We start from the raw sequence: 19173 nt of genomic DNA on the forward strand, positions 1-19173 counted from the left end.
CCACCACCCAAAGGACATCCAGACAACTTGACAACTGTGGGAAACATTGGAGTCAACATGGGCCAGCATCCCTGTAGAACGCTTTCAACACCTTGTAGAGTCCATGCCCCGACGAATTGAGGCTGTTCTGGGGGCAAAATGATAGGTGAAACTCAATATTAGGAAGGTGTTCCTAATGTTTTGTACACTCAGTGTATCTCTCTCTCTCTAGTATCTACATCATCTCTCTCTCTCTCTAGTATCTACATCATCTCTCTCTTTTCTCTAGTATCTACATCTCTCTCTAGTATCTACATCATCTCTCTCTCTCTAGTATCTACATCATCTCCATCTCTCTTCTTCTCTCTAGTATCTACATCATCTCTCTCTCTTCTCTCTAGTATCTACATCATCTCTCTCTTTCTCTCTAGTATCTACATCATCTCTCTCTCTTCTCTAGTATCTACATCATCTCTCTCTCTCTCTAGTATCTCATCATCTCTCTCTTCTAATCTACATCATCTCTCTCTCTCTTCTCTCTAGTATCTACATCATCTCTCTCTCTTCTCTCTAGTATCTACATCATCTCTCTCTTCTCTCTAGTATCTACATCATCTCTCTCTCTTCTCTCTAGTATCTACATCATCTCTCTCTCTCTCTCTAGTATCTACATCATCTCTCTCTCTTCTCTCTAGTATCTACATCGTCATCTCTCTCTCTCTCTAGTATCTACATCATCTCACTCTCTTCTCTCTAGTATCTACATCATCTCTCTCTCTCTTCTCTCTAGTATCTACATCATCTCTCTCTCTCTTCTCTCTAGTATCTACATCATCTCTCTCTCTCTTCTCTCTAGTATCTACATCATCTCTCTCTCTCTTCTCTCTAGTATCTACATCATCTCTCTCTCTCTTCTCTCTAGTATCTACATCATCTCTCTCTCTCTTCTCTCTAGTATCTACATCATCTCTCTCTCTCTTCTCTCTAGTATCTACATCATCATCTCTCTCTCTTCTCTCTAGTATCTACATCATCATCTCTCTCTCTCTTCTCTCTAGTATCTACATCATCATCTCTCTCTCTTCTCTCTAGTATCTACATCATCATCTAGTATCTCATATCTCTTCTCTCTCTAGTATCTACATCATCATCTCTCTTCTCTCTAGTATCTACATCATCATCTCTCTCTTCTCTCCTAGTATCTATATACATCATCATCTCTCTCTTCTCTCTAGTATCTACATCATCATCTCTCTCTCTCTTCTCTCTAGTATCTCTATCATCTCTCTCTCTCTTCTCTCTAGTATCTATCATCATCTCTCTCTCTCTCTAGTATCTACATCATCATCTCTCTCTCTCTTCTCTCTAGTATCTACATCATCATCTCTCTCTCTCTATCTCTCTAGTATCTACATCATCATCTCTCTCTCTCTTCTCTCTAGTATCTCATCATCATCTCTCTCTCTCATCTCTAGTATCTCTCATCATCTCTCTCTCTTCTCTAGTATCTACATCATCATCTCTCTCTTCTCTCTAGTATCTACATCATCATCTCTCTCTCTCTTCTCTCTAGTATCTACATCATCATCTCTCTTCTCTAGTATCTACATCATCATCTCTCTCTTCTTCTCTAGTATAGTATCTACATCATCATCTCTCTCTTCTCTCTAGTATCTACATCATCATCTCTCTCTCTCTCTTCTCTAGTATCATCATCATCATCATCTATAGTCTCTCTAATATCTACATCATCATCTCTTCTCTCTAGTATCTACATCATCATCTCTCTTCTCTCTAGTATCTACATCATCTCTCTCTTCTCTCTAGTAGTATCTACATCATCATCTCTTCTCTCTAGTATCTACATCATCATCTCACTCTCTTCTCTCTAGTATCTACATCATCATCTATATATCTATTATATAGTATCTATCATCATCATCTCACTCTATCTCTCTAGTATCTACATCATCTCTCTCTATATATCTCTATAGTATCTACATCATCTCTCTCTCTCTTTCTCTAGTATCTACATCATCTCTCTCTATCTTCTCTCTAGTATCTACATCATCTCTCTCTATCTCTCTCTAGTATCTATATATCTCTCTCTCTCTCTCTCTCCTCTCTAGTATATACATCATCATCTCTCTCTCTCTCTTCTCTCTAGTATATCTACATCGTCATCTCTCTCTTCTCTATATAGTATCTACATCGTCATCTCTCTCTCTCTCTCTCTCTTCTCTCTAGTATCTACATCGTCATCTCTCTCTCTCTCTCTAGTATCTACATCGTCATCTCTCTCTCTCTCTCTAGTATCTACATCGTCATCTCTCTCTCTCTTCTCTCATCGTCATCTCTCATCGTCATCTCTCTCTTCTCTCTAGTATCTACATCACATCTCTCTCTCTCTCTAGTATCTACATCGTCATCTCTCTCTCTCTAGTATCTACATCATATATCTCTCTATCTCTAGTATCTCATCTCTCTCTCTCTCTCTAGTATCTACATCATCATCTCTCTCTCTTCTATCTCTAGTATCTACATCTCTCTCTTCTCTCTAGTATCTACATAAGTAATCTCTCTCTCTCTCTAGTATCTACATCATCATCTCTCTCTCTAGTATCTACATCGTCATCTCTCTCTCTCTCTATATATATATGTATCTACATGTCATCTCTCTCTCTTGTCTCTAGTATCTACATCGTCATCTCTCTCTCTCTCTTGTCTCTAGTATTAACATAGTCATCTCTCTCTCTCTCTCTTCTCTAGTATCTACATCGTCATCTCTCTCTCTCTCTCTTTTGTCTCTAGTATCTACATCATCATCTCTCTCTCTCTCTCTCTCTTCTCTCTAGTATCTACATCGTCATTCTTAATATCTACATCGTCATCTCTCTCTCTCTCTCTTCTTCTCTAGTATCTACATCTCGTCATCTCTCTCTCTCTCTCTCTTCTCTAGTATCTACATCGTCATCTATCTCTCTTGTCTCTAGTATCTACATCGCTATCTCTCTCTCTCTTGTCTCTATATATACATCATCCTCTCTCTCTCTCTCTTGTCTCTAGTATCTACATCGTCATCATCTCTCTCTTGTCTCTAGTATCTACATCATCTCTCTCTCTATCTTGTCTCAGTATCTACATCATCTATCTCTCTCTTGTCTCTAGTATCTACATCATATATCTCTCTCTCTCTTGTCTCTAGTATCTACATATCATCATCTCTTTCTCTCTAGTAATATACATCGTCATCTCTCTCTCTCTCTTCTAGTATCTACATAATTTCTATATCTATCTAGTATCTATATATATCACATCTCTCTCTCTAGTATCTACATCACATCTCTCTCTCTCTAGTATCTACATATCATCATATCTATATCTTAAAAATATAGTATCTACATCCCATCTATCTCTCTGCCTCTAGTATCTACATATCATCTCTCTCTCTCGTCTCAGTATCTACATCGATCATCTCTCTCTCATCTTGTCTCTAGTATCTACATCGTCATCTCTCTCTCTTCTATCTATATATACATCGTAAAATCTCTCTCTTCTCTCTAGTATTATCATTATATCTCTCTATCTCTCTTCTCTCTAGTATCTACATCACATCTCTCTCCATCTGTCTGCTTCTCTCTAGTATCTACATATATCTATCTCTCTCTCTCTCTAGTATCTACATCGTCATCTCTCTCTCTCTCTCTTCTCTAGTGTATCTACATATGTGTATCTATCTTCTCTCTAGTATCTACATCGTATCTCTCTCTCTCTCTCTTTCTCTAGTATCTACATGTCATCTCTCTCTCTCTCTTTCTCTAGTATCTACATCGTCATCTCTCTCTCTCTCTCTCTTCTCTCTAGTATCTATATCCCATCTCTCTCTCTATCTTATATCTAGTATCTACATCGCCATCTCTCTCTCTCTCTCTCTTCTCTCTAGTATCTACATCGTCATCTCTCTCTCTCTCATCTCTCTAGTATCTCATCGTCATCTCTCTTCTCTAGTATCTACATCGTCATCTCTCTCTCTCTCTTCTCTAGTATCTACATAGTGTCATCTCTCTCTTCTCTAGTATCTACATCATCTCTCTCTCTCTCTCTCTCTCTCCTCTCTAGTATATATATAGTAAAGTCATCTATCTCTCTTCTAGTATAAGTAACATCGTCACATTCTCTCTCTCTCTAGTATCTACATCATCTCTCTCTCTCTCTCTCTCTAGTATCTACATCGTCATCTCTCTCTCTCTTCTCTCTAGTATCTACATCGTCATCTCTCTCTCTCTCTAGTATCTACATCGTCATCTCTCTCTCTCTCTAGTATCTACATCACATCTCTCTCTCTCTCTCTAGTATCTACATCGTCATCTCTCTCTATATATACATCGCCATCTCTCTCTCTCTAGTATCTACATCGTCATCTCTCTCTTCTAGTATCTACATCGTCATCTCTCTCTCTCTGAGTATCTACATCGTCATCTCTCTCTCTCTCTAGTATCTACATCGTCATCTCTCTCTCTCTCTAGTATCTACATATATCTCTCTCTCTCTGCCCTCTAGTATCTACATAAGTCATCTCTCTCTCTCTCGTCTCTAGTATATACATCGTCATCTCTCTCTCTCTGTTCTCTAGTATCTACATCGTCATATCTCTCTCTAAGTCTCTAGTATCTACATCAGTCATCTCTCTCTCTCTCTCTTCTCTCTAGTATCTACATCGTCATCTCATCTCTCTCTCTCTCTCTATATCTACATCGTCATCTCTCTTTCTCTCTAGTATCTACATCGTCATCTCTCTTCTCTCTAGTATCTACATCGCTCATCTCTCTCTCTCTCTCCTCTCTAGTATCTACATCGTATCATCTCTCTCTCTTCTCTAGTATCTACATCGCCTAAATCTCTCTCTTTCTCTCCTAGTATCTACATCGTCATCTCTCTCTCTTTCTCTCTAGTATCTATCACATCGTCATCTCTCTCTCTCTTTTCTCTCTAGTATCTACATCGTCATCTCTCTCTATATCTCTAGTATCTACATAATCATCTCTCTCTCTCTCTAGTATCTACATATCATCTCTCCTCTCTCTAGTATCTACATCGTCATCTCTCTATAGTATCTACATATCATCTCTCTCTCTATATCTCTAGTATATAAATCTCTCTCTCTCTAGTATCTACATCGTCTCTCTCTCTCTCTTCTCTAGTATCTCATCATCTCTCTCTCTCTCTTCTCTAGTATCTACATCGTCATCTCTCTCTCTCTTCTCTCTAGTCATCTCTCTCATCGTCATCTCTCTCTCTCTCTAGTATCTACATCACATCTCTCTCTCTCTCTTCTCTAGTATCTACATCTCTCTCTCTTCTCTCTAGTATCTACATCATCTCTCTCTCTCTCTCTCTCCTCTAGTATCTACATCGTCATCTCTCTCTCTCTCTTCTCTCTAGTATCTACATCATCTCTCTCTCTCTCTTCTCTCTAGTATCTACATCATCTCTCTCTCTCTTCTCTCTAGTATCTACATCATCTCTCTCTCTCTCTCTCTCTCCTCTCTAGTATCTACATCGTCATCTCTCTCTCTCTCTCTTCTCTCTAGTATCTACATCGTCATCTCTCTCTTCTCTCTAGTATCTACATCGTCATCTCTCTCTCTCTCTCTTCTCTCTAGTATCTACATCGTCATCTCTCTCTCTTCTCTCTAGTATCTACATCGTCATCTCTCTCTCTTCTCTCTAGTATCTACATCATCTCTCTCTCTCTTCTCTAGTATCTACATCGTCATCTCTCTCTCTAGTATCTACATCGTCATCTCTCTCTCTCTCTAGTATCTACATCGTCATCTCTCTTCTCTCTAGTATCTACATCGTCATCTCATCTCTCTAGTATCTACATCGTCATCTCTCTCTCTCTAGTATCTACATCGTCATCTCTCTCTCTCTCTAGTATCTACATCGTCATCTCTCTCTCTCTTCTCTAGTATCTACATCGCCATCTCTCTCTCTCTAGTATCTACATAAGTCATCTCTCTCTCTAGTATCTACTATATCTCTCTCTCTCGTCTAGTATCTACATCATCTCTCTCTTCTCTAGTATCTACATCGTCATCTCTCTCTCTCTTTGTCTCTAGTATCTACATGTCATCTCTCTCTCTCTTGTCTCTAGTATCTCATCATCATCTCTCTCTCTCTTGTCTCTAGTATCTACATCTCTCTCTCTCTCTCTTGTCTCTAGTATCTACATCTCTCATCTCTCTCTCTTCTCTCTAGTATCTACATCGCATATCTCTCTCTCTTCTCTCTAGTATCTACATCTCATCTCTCTCTCTCTTCTCTCTAGTATCTACATCGTCATTCTCGTCATCTCTCTCTTCTCTCTAGTATCTACATCTTCTCTCTCTCTCTCTCTCTCTAGTATCTACATCGTCATTCTCTCTCTCTTTGTCTCTAGTATCTACATATCGTCATCTCTCTCTTGTCTCTAGTATCTACATCGTATCTCTCTCTCTCTCTTGTCTCTAGTATCTACATCGTCATCTCTCTCTCTCTTGTCTCTAGTATCTACATCATCTCTCTCTCTCTTTGTCTCTAGTATCTACATCATCTCTCTCTTCTCTCTAGTATCTACATCGTCATCTCTCTCTATATCTATCTAGTATCTACATACATCATCTCTCTCTCTTCTCTCTAGTATCTACATCGTCATCTCTCTCTCTCTCTTCTCTCTAGTATCTACATCGTCATCTCTCTCTCTCTCTCTCTCTAGTATCTACATCGTCATCTCTCTCTCTCTCTTCTCTAGTATCTACATCGTCATCTCTCTCTCTCGTCTCTAGTATCTACATCGTCATCTCTCTCTCTCTAGTATCTACATCGTCATCTCTCTCTCTCTAGTATCTACATCGTCATCTCTCTCTCTCTCTTCTCTCTAGTATCTACATCGTCATCTCTCTCTCTCTCTTCTCTCTAGTATCTACATCGTCATCTCTCTCTCTCTCTCCTCTCTAGTATCTACATCGTCATCTCTCTCTCTCTCTAGTATCTAAAACATATCTATATCTCTCTCTCTCTAGTATCTACATCGTCATCTCTCTCTCTTCTCTAGTATCTACATCGTCATCTCTCTCTCTTCTCTCTAGTATCTACATCGTAAAGTATCTCTCTCTTCTCTAGTATCTACATGTCATCTCTCTTCTCTAGTATCTACATCGTACATCATCTTCTCTCTAGTATCTACATCGTAAATCTCTCTCTCTCTAGTATCTACATCGTCATCTAGTATCTCATATCGTCATCTCTCTCTCTCTCTAGTATCTACATCTATCTCTCTCTCGTCTCTAGTATCTCTCTCATCTCTCTCTTGTCTCTAGTATCTACATCGTCATCTCTCTCTCTCTAGTATCTACATCTCTCTCTCTCTCTCGTCTCTAGTATCTACATCGTCATCTCTCTCTCTCTCTCTAGTATCTACAGTCATCTCATCTCTCTCTCTCTCTCTCTCTCTCTCTCTCTCTCGTCATCTCTCTCTCTCTCTTCTCTCTCTCATCTCTCTCTCTCTCTTCTCTAGTATCTACATCGTCATCTCTCTCTCTCTCTCTCTTCTTCTCTCTAGTATCTACATCGTCATCTCTCTCTCTCTGTCTCTAGTATCTACATCATCTCTCTCTCTCTCTCTAGTATCTACATCGTCATCTCTCTCATCTCTCTCTCTCATCTCTCTTCTCTCTAGTATCTACATCGTCATCTCTCTCTCTCTAGTATCTACATGTCATCTCTCTCTCTCTCTAGTATCTACATCGTCATCTCTCTCTCTCTCTCTCTCTGTCATCTCTCTCTCTCTCTATCTACATCTCTCTCTCTCTAGTATCTACATCTCTCTCTCTCTCTCTTCTCTCTAGTATCTACATCGTCATCTCTCTCTCTCTCTCTCTCTAGTATCTACATCGTCATCTCTCTCTCTCTCTCTCTATATCTACATTCTCTCTAGTATCTACATCGCTCATCTCTCTCTCTCTCTCTCTCGTAAATCTTCTCTCTCTAGTATCTACATCGCATCTCTCTCTCTCTTCTCATCTCATCTCATCTCTCTCTCTCTCTCTCTAGTATCTATATCGTCATCTCATCTTTGTCTCTCTCTTCTCTCTTGTCTCTAGTATCTACATCGTCATCTCTCTCTCTCTCTCTTCTCTCTAGTATCTACATCGTCATCATCTCTCTCTCTCTCTCTCTCTTCTCTCTAGTATCTACATGCATCTCTCTCTCTCTCTCTCTTCTCTAGTATCTAGTATCTACATCGTCATCTCTCTCATCTCTCTCTCTTCTCTCTAGTATCTACATGTAGTCATCTCTCTCTCTTGTCTCTCTCTCATCTCTCTATATCTACATCTCTAGTATCTCATCTCTCTCTCTCTCTTGTCTCTAGTATCTACATCGTCATCTCTCTCTCTCTCTCTCTTCTCTCTAGTATCTACATCGTCATCTCTCTCTCTCTCTCTTCTCTCTAGTATCTACATCATCTCTCTCTCTCTCTCTCTCTCTAGTATCTACATCGTATCTCTCTCTCTCTCTCTCTTCTCTCTAGTATCTACATCGTCATCTCTCTCTCTCTCTTCTCTCTCTAGTATCTACATCGTCATCTCTCTCTCTTCTCTCTAGTATCTACATCGTCATCTCTCTCTCTCTCTCTCTTCTCTCTAGTATCTACATCGTCATCTCTCTCTCTCTCTCTCTCTTCTCTCTAGTATCTACATCGTCATCTCTCTCTCTCTCTCTCTCTCTAGTATCTCATCTCTCTCTCTTCTCTCTAGTATCTACATCATCTCTCTCTCTCTCTTCTCTCTAGTATCTACATCGTCATCTCTCTCTCTCTTCTCTCTAGTATCTACATCGTCATCTCTCTCTCTCTCTCTCTAGTATCTACATCGTCATCTCTCTCTCTCTAGTATCTCATCGTCATCTCTCTCTCTCTAGTCTACATCTCATCTCTCTCTCTCTCTCTAGTATCTCTCGTCATCTCTCTCTCTTCTCTCTAGTATCTACATCGTCATCATCTCTCTCTCTTCTCTCTCTTCTCTCTCTTCTCTCTAGTATCTACATCGTCATCTCTCAGTATCTACATCGTCATCTCTCTTCTCTCTAGTATCTACATCGTCATCTCTCTAGGTCTCTAGTATCTACATCGTCATCTCTCTCTCTCGTCTCTAGTATCTACATCGTCATCTCTCTCTCTCTCCGTCTCTAGTATCTACATCGTCATCTCTCTCTCTCTCTCTAGTATCTACATCGTCATCTCTCTCTCTCTCTTCTCTAGTAGTATCTTCCTCTCTCTCAGCACTCGTCATCTCTCTCTAGTATCTCTCTTCTCTCTCTAGTATCTACATCGTCATCTCTCTCTCGTCTCTAGTATCTACATCGTCATCTCTCTCTCTCGTCTCTAGTATCTACATCGTCATCTCTCTCTCTCTCTCTAGTATCTACATCGTCATCTCTCTCTCTCTTCTCTCTAGTATCTCTCTCTCGCCTCTAGTATCTCATCTCATCTCTCTCTCGTCTCTAGTATCTACATCGTCATCTCTCTCTCTCTCTCTCTCTTCTCTCTAGTATCTACATCGTCATCTCTCTCTCTCTCTTGTCTCTAGTATCTACATCGTCATCTCTCTCTCTCTCTTGTCTCTAGTATCTACGTCATCTCTCTTGTCTCTAGTATCTACGTCATCTCTCTCTCTTGTCTCTAGTATCTACATCATCTCTCTCTCTCTCTTGTCTCTAGTATCTACATCATCTCTCTCTCTCTCTTGTCTCTAGTATCTACATCGTCATCTCTCTCTCTCTCTTGTCTCTAGTATCTACATCGTCATCTCTCTCTCTCTTGTCTCTAGTATCTACATCGTCATCTCTCTCTCTCTCTTGTCTCTAGTATCTACATCGTCATCTCTCTCTCTCTTGTCTCTAGTATCTACATCATCTCTCTCTCTCTCTCTTGTCTCTAGTATCTACATCGTCATCTCTCTCTCTCTCTTCTCTCTAGTATCTACATCATGAGTCTGGTTCTGGAGTGGATAAAGAACAACGGAGGTGTAGACGCCATGGAAACGCTCAACAAGAAGAAGTCCAGTATGATCTATGATATCATCAACTCCTCCAACCACTTCTACACGTGAGTATCCTTTCAGAGGGAGGGGAGAGAGAGGGGGGTAGGAAGGAAGGGGGAGGGAGCGAGGAGGGGAGCGAGGGGGGGGGAGGGAGGGAGAGAGAGTGGGGGGGAGAGAGAGAGAGTGGAGGGGGAGGGAGAGAGTGTGGAGGGGGAGAGAGTGGAGGGGGAGGAGAGAGAGAGAGTGGAGGGGGAGGGAGAGAGAGAGGAGGGGAGTGGAGGGAGAGAGTGGAGGGGGAGAGAGAGGCGGGAGAGGCGAGGGAGGGGGGGGGCGAGGGAGGGAGGAAGAGGAGGGAGAGGTGAGGGGGAGGGGAGAAGGGGAGGGGGGGAGAGAGAGTGGGGAGAGAGAGTGGAGGGGGAGGAGAGAGAGTGGAGGGGGAGGGAGAGAGAGTGGAGGGGAGGGAGAGAGTGTGGAGAGGGAGAGGAGAGGAGAGGAGAGAGAGTGGAGAGGGAGAGAGAGTGGAGAGAGAGGGGGAGAGACTAGGGAGGGGAGAGAGTGGAGAGAGAGTGGAGAGGGGGGAGGGGGGAGGGAGGGAGGAGAGAGAAGAGTGGAGTGGGGAGAGAGAGAGTGGAGGGGGAGGAGAGAGTGGAGGGGGAGGGAGAGAGAGTGGAGGGGAGGGAGAGAGAGTGGAGGGGAGGGAGAGAGAGTGGAGAGGGAGAGAGAGTGGAGGGGAGGGAGAGAGAGTGGAGGGGGAGGGAGAGAGTGGAGGGGGAGAGAGGGGAGAGACTAGGAGGGGGAGAGAGTAGAGAGAGAGTGGAGAGGGGGGGGGGGCGGGGGAGGGAGGGAGGGAGGGAGAGAGAGTGGAGGGGAGAGAGAGAGAGTGGAGGGGAGGGAGAGAGAGTGGAGGGGGAGGGGAGAGTGGAGGGAGAGAGTGGAGGGAGAGAGGCGGGAGAGGCGAGGGGGGGGGGGGCGAGGGGGAAGAGGGGAGGGGGAGAGAGGAGGAGGGGAGAGAGAGGAGGGGAGGGAGAGAGAGGGGAGGAGGGAGAGAGTGTGGAGGGAGAGTGGAGAGAGAGTGGAGAGAGAGGGGGAGAGAGTAGGAGAGAGGGAGGGGAGAGAGAGTGGAGAGAGAGGGGGAGAGTAGGGAGAGAGTGGAGGGGGAGAGAGTGGAGGAGAGAGAGGGGGAGGGAGAGAGGGGGGGAGAGAGAGAGGGGAGGGGAGGGAGGGGAGAGTGGAGAGGAGGAGAGAGTGGAGAGGGAGAGGAGAGAGTGGAGGGGGAGGAGAGAGAGTGGAGGGGAGGGAGAGAGTGTGGAGAGGGAGAGAGAGTGGAGAGAGAGGGGGAGAGAGTAGGGAGGGAGAGAGAGTGGAGAGGGAGGGAGGGAGAGAGAGTGTAGAGGGAGGGAGAGAGAGTGGGGAGAGTGGAGGGGGAGAGAGTGGAGAGGGAGGGAGGGAGAGAGAGTGAGTGGGGAGAGTGGAGGGAGGGAGGGAGAGAGAGTGAGTGGGGAGAGTGGAGGGGGAGAGAGTGGAGAGGGAGGGAGGGGGAGAGAGTGGAGAGGGAGGAAGTGGAGAGGGAGGGAGGGAGAAAGTGGAGAGGGAGGAAGCGAGCGAGGGAGGGGGAGAGGCGAGGGAGGGAGAGAGTGGAGAGGGAGGAAGCGAGCGAGGGGAAGAGGGAGGGGAAGAGGGAGGGGGAGAGCGGAGAGGGAGAGGCGAGGGAGGGAGAAAGTGGAGAGGGGAGGGAGGGAGAAAGTGGAGAGGCGAGGGGGGGAGGGAGGGAGGGGGCGAGAGAAATTCTCAACAGAAAATAACATTCAGTAGGAGGCTCAAACCTGTCTCCATGGTAACTGCCTTGTATTGGGAAGTGTGACAAGGTGTTCGGTATACGAGATGGCGTTTGTAAAGTGTATACCTGTGTAACATGCTGTGAGCGTGCCTGTCTCCATGGTAACTGGTGTGTGTGTGTGTGTTACGTGGTCAGGTGTCCGGTGGACGTGGCGTGTCGTAGTCGTATGAACGTTCCGTTCCGCGTGGGGAAGAAACAGGGTGACGAAACTCTGGAGAAGGACTTCCTGGATGGAGCCTCCAAACTGGGGATGATCTCACTGAAGGGGCACAGGTACACACACACACACACACAAACAGGTACACACACACACACAGGTACACACACACACACAGGTACACACACACACACACACACACAGGTACACACACACAGGTACACACACACACACACAGGTACACACACACACACACACACACAGGCACACACACACACAGTGTACATGTGTGCCTGGTGGGTAAGGGGGCCCTTCCGTCTGTGTCTCTGCTCATGGTGTGTTTGTGTCATTTAATAACCATGTAAACAGTGATGGAAAAGGTACATGTCCTACTAGAGTAAAGATGCCTTAATAGAAAATGACTGAAGTAAAAGTCAACCAGTAAAATACTACTAGAGTAAAGATGCTTAATAGAAAATGACTGAAGTAAAAGTCAACCAGTAAAATACTACTAGAGTAAAGATGCTTAATAGAAAATAACTGAAGTAAAAGTCAACCAGTAAAATACTACTAGAGTAAAGATGCTTAATAGAAAATGACTGAAGTAAAAGTCAACCAGTAAAATACTACTAGAGTAAAGATGCCTTAATAGAAAATGACTGAAGTAAAAGTCAACCAGTAAAATACTACTAGAGTAAAGATGCTTAATAGAAAATAACTGAAGTAAAAGTCAACCAGTAAAATACTACTAGAGTAAAGATGCTTAATAGAAAATGACTGAAGTAAAAGTCAACCAGTAAAATACTACTAGAGTAAAGATGCTTAATAGAAAATGACTGAAGTAAAAGTCAACCAGTGAAATACTACTAGAGTAAAAATGCTTAATAGAAAATAACTGAAGTAAAAGTCAACCAGTGAAATACTACTAGAGTAAAGATGCTTAATAGAAAATGACTGAAGTAAAAGTCAACCAGTAAAATACTACTAGAGTAAAGATGCTTAATAGAAAATGACTGAAGTAAAAGTCAACCAGTGAAATACTACTAGAGTAAAGATGCTTAATAGAAAATAACTGAAGTAAAAGTCAACCAGTAAAATACTACTAGAGTAAAGATGCTTAATAGAAAATAACTGAAGTAAAAGTCAACCAGTAAAATACTACTAGAGTAAAGATGCTTAATAGAAAATAACTGAAGTAAAAGTCAACCAGTAAAATACTACTAGAGTAAAGATGCTTAATAGAAAATAACGGAAGTAAAAGTCAACCAGTAAAATACTACTAGAGTAAAGATGCTTAATAGAAAATAACTGAAGTAAAAGTCAACCAGTAAAATACTACTAGAGTAAAGATGCCTTAATAGAAAATGACTGAAGTAAAAGTCAACCAGTGAAATACTACTAGAGTAAAAGTCAACCAGTAAAATACTACTAGAGTAAAGATGCCTTAATAGAAAATGACTGAAGTAAAAGTCAACCAGTAAAATACTACTAGAGTAAAGATGCTTAATAGAAAATGACTGAAGTAAAAGTCAACCAGTAAAATACTACTAGAGTAAAGATGCTTAATAGAAAATGACTGAAGTAAAAGTCAACCAGTAAAATACTACTAGAGTAAAGATGCTTAATAGAAAATAACTGAAGTAAAAAGTCAACCAGTGAAATACTACTAGAGTAAAGATGCCTTAATAGAAAATGACTGAAGTAAAGTCAACCAGTAAAATACTACTAGAGTAAAGATGCCTTAATAGAAAATGACTGAAGTAAAAGTCAACCAGTAAAATACTACTAGAGTAAAAGTCAACCAGTAAAATACTACTAGAGTAAAGATGCTTAATAGAAAATGACTGAAGTAAAAGTCAACCAGTAAAATACTACTAGAGTAAAGATGCTTAATAGAAAATGACTGAAGTAAAAGTCAACCAGTAAAATACTACTAGAGTAAAGATGCTTAATAGAAAATAACTGAAGTAAAAGTCAACCAGTAAAATACTACTAGAGTAAAGATGCTTAATAGAAAATGACTGAAGTAAAAGTCAACCAGTAAAATACTACTAGAGTAAAGATGCTTAATAGAAAATAACTGAAGTAAAAGTCAACCAGTAAAATACTACTAGAGTAAAGATGCTTAATAGAAAATGACTGAAGTAAAAGTCAACCAGTAAAATACTACTAGAGTAAAGATGCTTAATAGAAAATAACTGAAGTAAAAGTCAACCAGTGAAATACTACTAGAGTAAAGATGCTTAATAGAAAATGACTGAAGTAAAAGTCAACCAGTAAAATACTACTAGAGTAAAGATGCTTAATAGAAAATAACTGAAGTAAAAGTCAACCAGTGAAATACTACTAGAGTAAAGATGCTTAATAGAAAATAACTGAAGTAAAAGTCAACCAGTAAAATACTACTAGAGTAAAGATGCTTAATAGAAAATGACTGAAGTAAGTCAACCAGTGAAATACTACTAGAGTAAAGATGCTTAATAGAAAATAACTGAAGTAAAAGTCAACCAGTAAAATACTACTAGAGTAAAGATGCTTAATAGAAAATAACGGAAGTAAAAGTCAACCAGTAAAATACTACTAGAGTAAAGATGCTTAATAGAAAATAACTGAAGTAAAAGTCAACCAGTAAAATACTACTAGAGTAAAGATGCTTAATAGAAAATAACTGAAGTAAAAGTCAACCAGTAAAATACTACTAGAGTAAAGATGCTTAATAGAAAATGACTGAAGTAAAAGTCAACCAGTAAAATACTACTAGAGTAAAGATGCTTAATAGAAAATGACTGAAGTAAAAGTCAACCAGTGAAATACTACTAGAGTAAAGATGCTTAATAGAAAATGACTGAAGTAAAAGTCAACCAGTAAAATACTACTAGAGTAAAGATGCTTAATAGAAAATGACTGAAGTAAAAGTCAACCAGTGAAATACTACTAGAGTAAAGATGCTTAATAGAAAATGACTGAAGTAAAAGTCAACCAGTAAAATACTACTAGAGTAAAGATGCTTAATAGAAAATAACTGAAGTAAAAGTCAACCAGTAAAATACTACTAGAGTAAAGATGCTTAATAGAAAATGACTGAAGTAAAAGTCAACCAGTGAAATACTACTAGAGTAAAGATGCTTAATAGAAAATGACTGAAGTAAAAAGTCAACCAGTGAAATACTACTAGAGTAAAAGTCAACCAGTAAAATACTACTAGAGTAAAGATGCCTTAATAGAAAATGACTGAAGTAAAAGTCAACCAGTAAAATACTACTAGAGTAAAGATGCTTAATAGAAATGACTGAAGTAAAAGTCAACCAGTAAAATACTACTAGAGTAAAGATGCTTAATAGAAAATGACTGAAGTAAAAAGTCAACCAGTAAAATACTACTAGAGTAAAGATGCTTAATAGAAAATAACTGAAGTAAAAGTCAACCAGTGAAATACTACTAGAGTAAAGATGCCTTAATAGAAAATGACTGAAGTAAAAGTCAACCAGTGAAATACTACTAGAGTAAAGATGCCTTAATAGAAAATGACTGAAGTAAAAGTCAACCAGTAAAATACTACTAGAGTAAAGATGCTTAATAGAAAATGACTGAAGTAAAAGTCAACCAGTAAAATACTACTAGAGTAAAGATGCTTAATAGAAAATAACTGAAGTAAAAGTCAACCAGTAAAATACTACTAGAGTAAAGATGCCTTAATAGAAAATGACTGAAGTAAAAGTCAACCAGTAAAATACTACTAGAGTAAAGATGCTTAATAGAAAATAACTGAAGTAAAAGTCAACCAGTGAAATACTACTAGAGTAAAGATGCTTAATAGAAAATAACTGAAGTAAAAGTCAACCAGTAAAATACTACTAGAGTAAAGATGCTTAATAGAAAATGACTGAAGTAAAAGTCAACCAGTGAAATACTACTAGAGTAAAGATGCTTAATAGAAAATAACTGAAGTAAAAGTCAACCAGTAAAATACTACTAGAGTAAAGATGCTTAATAGAAAATGACTGAAGTAAAAGTCAACCAGTGAAATACTACTAGAGTAAAGATGCTTAATAGAAAATAACTGAAGTAAAAGTCAACCAGTAAAATACTACTAGAGTAAAGATGCTTAATAGAAAATAACGGAAGTAAAAGTCAACCAGTAAAATACTACTAGAGTAAAGATGGTTAATAGAAAATAACTGAAGTAAAAGTCAACCAGTAAAATACTACTAGAGTAAAGATGGTTAATAGAAAATAACTGAAGTAAAAGTCAACCAGTAAAATACTACTAGAGTAAAGATGCTTAATAGAAAATAACTGAAGTAAAAGTCAACCAGTAAAATACTACTAGAGTAAAGATGCTTAATAGAAAATGACTGAAGTAAAAGTCAACCAGTGAAATACTACTAGAGTAAAGATGCTTAATAGAAAATGACTGAAGTAAAAGTCAACCAGTAAAATACTACTAGAGTAAAGATGCTTAATAGAAAATAACTGAAGTAAAAGTCAACCAGTAAAATACTACTAGAGTAAAGATGCTTAATAGAAAATGACTGAAGTAAAAGTCAACCAGTGAAATACTACTAGAGTAAAGATGCTTAATAGAAAATAACTGAAGTAAAAGTCAACCAGTAAAATACTACTAGAGTAAAGATGCTTAATAGAAAATGACTGAAGTAAAAGTCAACCAGTAAAATACTACTAGAGTAAAGATGCTTAATAGAAAATGACTGAAGTAAAAGTCAACCAGTGAAATACTACTAGAGTAAAGATGCTTAATAGAAAATGACTGAAGTAAAAGTCAACCAGTAAAATACTACTAGAGTAAAGATGCTTAATAGAAAATAACTGAAGTAAAAAGTCAACCAGTAAAATACTACTAGAGTAAAGATGCTTAATAGAAAATGACTGAAGTAAAAGTCAACCAGTGAAATACTACTAGAGTAAAGATGCTTAATAGAAAATGACTGAAGTAAAAGTCAACCAGTGAAATACTACTAGAGTAAAAGTCAACCAGTAAAATACTACTAGAGTAAAGATGCCTTAATAGAAAATGACTGAAGTAAAAGTCAACCAGTAAAATACTACTAGAGTAAAGATGCTTAATAGAAAATGACTGAAGTAAAAGTCAACCAGTAAAATACTACTAGAGTAAAGATGCTTAATAGAAAATGACTGAAGTAAAAGTCAACCAGTAAAATACTACTAGAGTAAAGATGCTTAATAGAAAATAACTGAAGTAAAAGTCAACCAGTGAAATACTACTAGAGTAAAGATGCCTTAATAGAAAATGACTGAAGTAAAAGTCAACCAGTAAAATACTACTAGAGTAAAGATGCTTAATAGAAAATGACTGAAGTAAAAGTCAACCAGTAAAATACTACTAGAGTAAAAGTCAACCAGTAAAATACTACTAGAGTAAAGATGCTTAATAGAAAATAACGGAAGTAAAAGTCAACCAGTAAAATACTACTAGAGTAAAGATGCTTAATAGAAAATAACTGAAGTAAAAGTCAACCAGTAAAATACTACTAGAGTAAAGATGCCTTAATAGAAAATGACTGAAGTAAAAGTCAACCAGTAAAATACTACTAGAGTAAAGATGCTTAATAGAAAATAACTGAAGTAAAAAGTCAACCAGTGAAATACTACTAGAGTAAAGATGCTTAATAGAAAATGACTGAAGTAAAAGTCAACCAGTGAAATACTACTAGAGTAAAGATGCTTAATAGAAAATGACTGAAGTAAAAGTCAACCAGTGAAATACTACTAGAGTAAAGATGCCTTAATAGAAAATGACTGAAGTAAAAGTCAACCAGTAAAATACTACTAGAGTAAAGATGCTTAATAGAAAATGACTGAAGTAAAAGTCAACCAGTGAAATACTACTAGAGTAAAGATGCTTAATAGAAAATAACTGAAGTAAAAGTCAACCAGTAAAATACTACTAGAGTAAAGATGCTTAATAGAAAAATGACTGAAGTAAAAGTCAACCAGTGAAATACTACTAGAGTAAAGATGCTTAATAGAAAATAACTGAAGTAAAAGTCAACCAGTAAAATACTACTAGAGTAAAGATGCTTAATAGAAAATGACTGAAGTAAAAGTCAACCAGTAAAATACTACTAGAGTAAAGATGCTTAATAGAAAATGACTGAAGTAAAAGTCAACCAGTAAAATACTACTAGAGTAAAGATGCTTAATAGAAAATAACTGAAGTAAAAGTCAACCAGTAAAATACTACTAGAGTAAAGATGCTTAATAGAAAATAACTGAAGTAAAAGTCAACCAGTGAAATACTACTAGAGTAAAGATGCTTAATAGAAAATAACTGAAGTAAAAGTCAACCAGTAAAATACTACTAGAGTAAAGATGCTTAATAGAAAATAACTGAAGTAAAAGTCAACCAGTAAAATACTACTTGAGTAAAAGTCCAAAAGTATTTGGTTTTAAATATACTTCAGTATCAAAAGTAAATGTGATCGCTAACATATACTCATATGGAACTCCCTGTCACGGCTGGGATCGAACCCGGGTCTGTAGTGACGCCTCAACACTGCGATGCAGTGCCTTAGACCCATTAGACGCTGCTGTTGGCTTTGATTGGCGGGTCCTTTTAAAGGGGAGTTGTCTGATTTTCTTTAAATGTCCATTCGCAAAGTTTCCTCAAGTGGACTGGACTCTCTTTAGTCATAAATACAATGCTCTTGACATGATGTCGTCTTGTATAAAGGGCCTGTTTTCACTTCCATTGCATTACATCTCATTACGGCGGCATCTCTTTTAAAGAACGGGTCGAATGACCGTAGCAGGGTTTGTTGATGTTACGTGACTATTCCGGGAAAAGTGTTAGAAAAACCCACCGTCGTTGAAATGTGATCTGTAATAAGTGTTTTACAGGGATGTTCTCCGTTTAGTGGGTCTGCATAAAAGCCAACAGACAACGAAGGCAGATCTTCATGTTGACTCGGTTCATGTTGTCCATACGAAACCTGCCATTTCTTCATGTTTTATTCATATTTATAAGTAATAACCTGAATAATAATAATAATAATAATAATAATAATAATAAGAAATGTGATTATAATTATGAAGTGTAATGGCTTGTTTCAAATATGTTTCTAGTAAGAAACAGATCC

At 39.0% G+C, this 19173-nt stretch overlaps 1 protein-coding gene across 1 annotated transcript in view; it reads left to right on the top strand.

Moving 5' to 3' along the window:
- Nucleotides 1-9997: 9997 nt before the first annotated feature.
- LOC127911920 (phosphoserine aminotransferase-like) overlaps nt 9998-19173 on the top strand; it is an 11584-nt gene continuing 2408 nt past the window's right edge. Inside the window, exons 1-2 of the mRNA XM_052479971.1 lie at nt 9998-10126; nt 12034-12171. Of these exons, the coding sequence (XP_052335931.1) occupies nt 10008-10126; nt 12034-12171 (257 nt within the window). The 5' untranslated portion in view covers nt 9998-10007. The remainder of the gene's footprint in view (nt 10127-12033; nt 12172-19173) is intronic.

Source organism: Oncorhynchus keta, chromosome 25, assembly GCF_023373465.1.
Source record: "Oncorhynchus keta strain PuntledgeMale-10-30-2019 chromosome 25, Oket_V2, whole genome shotgun sequence".
In the NCBI taxonomy this organism is placed as follows: Eukaryota; Metazoa; Chordata; class Actinopteri; order Salmoniformes; family Salmonidae; genus Oncorhynchus; species Oncorhynchus keta.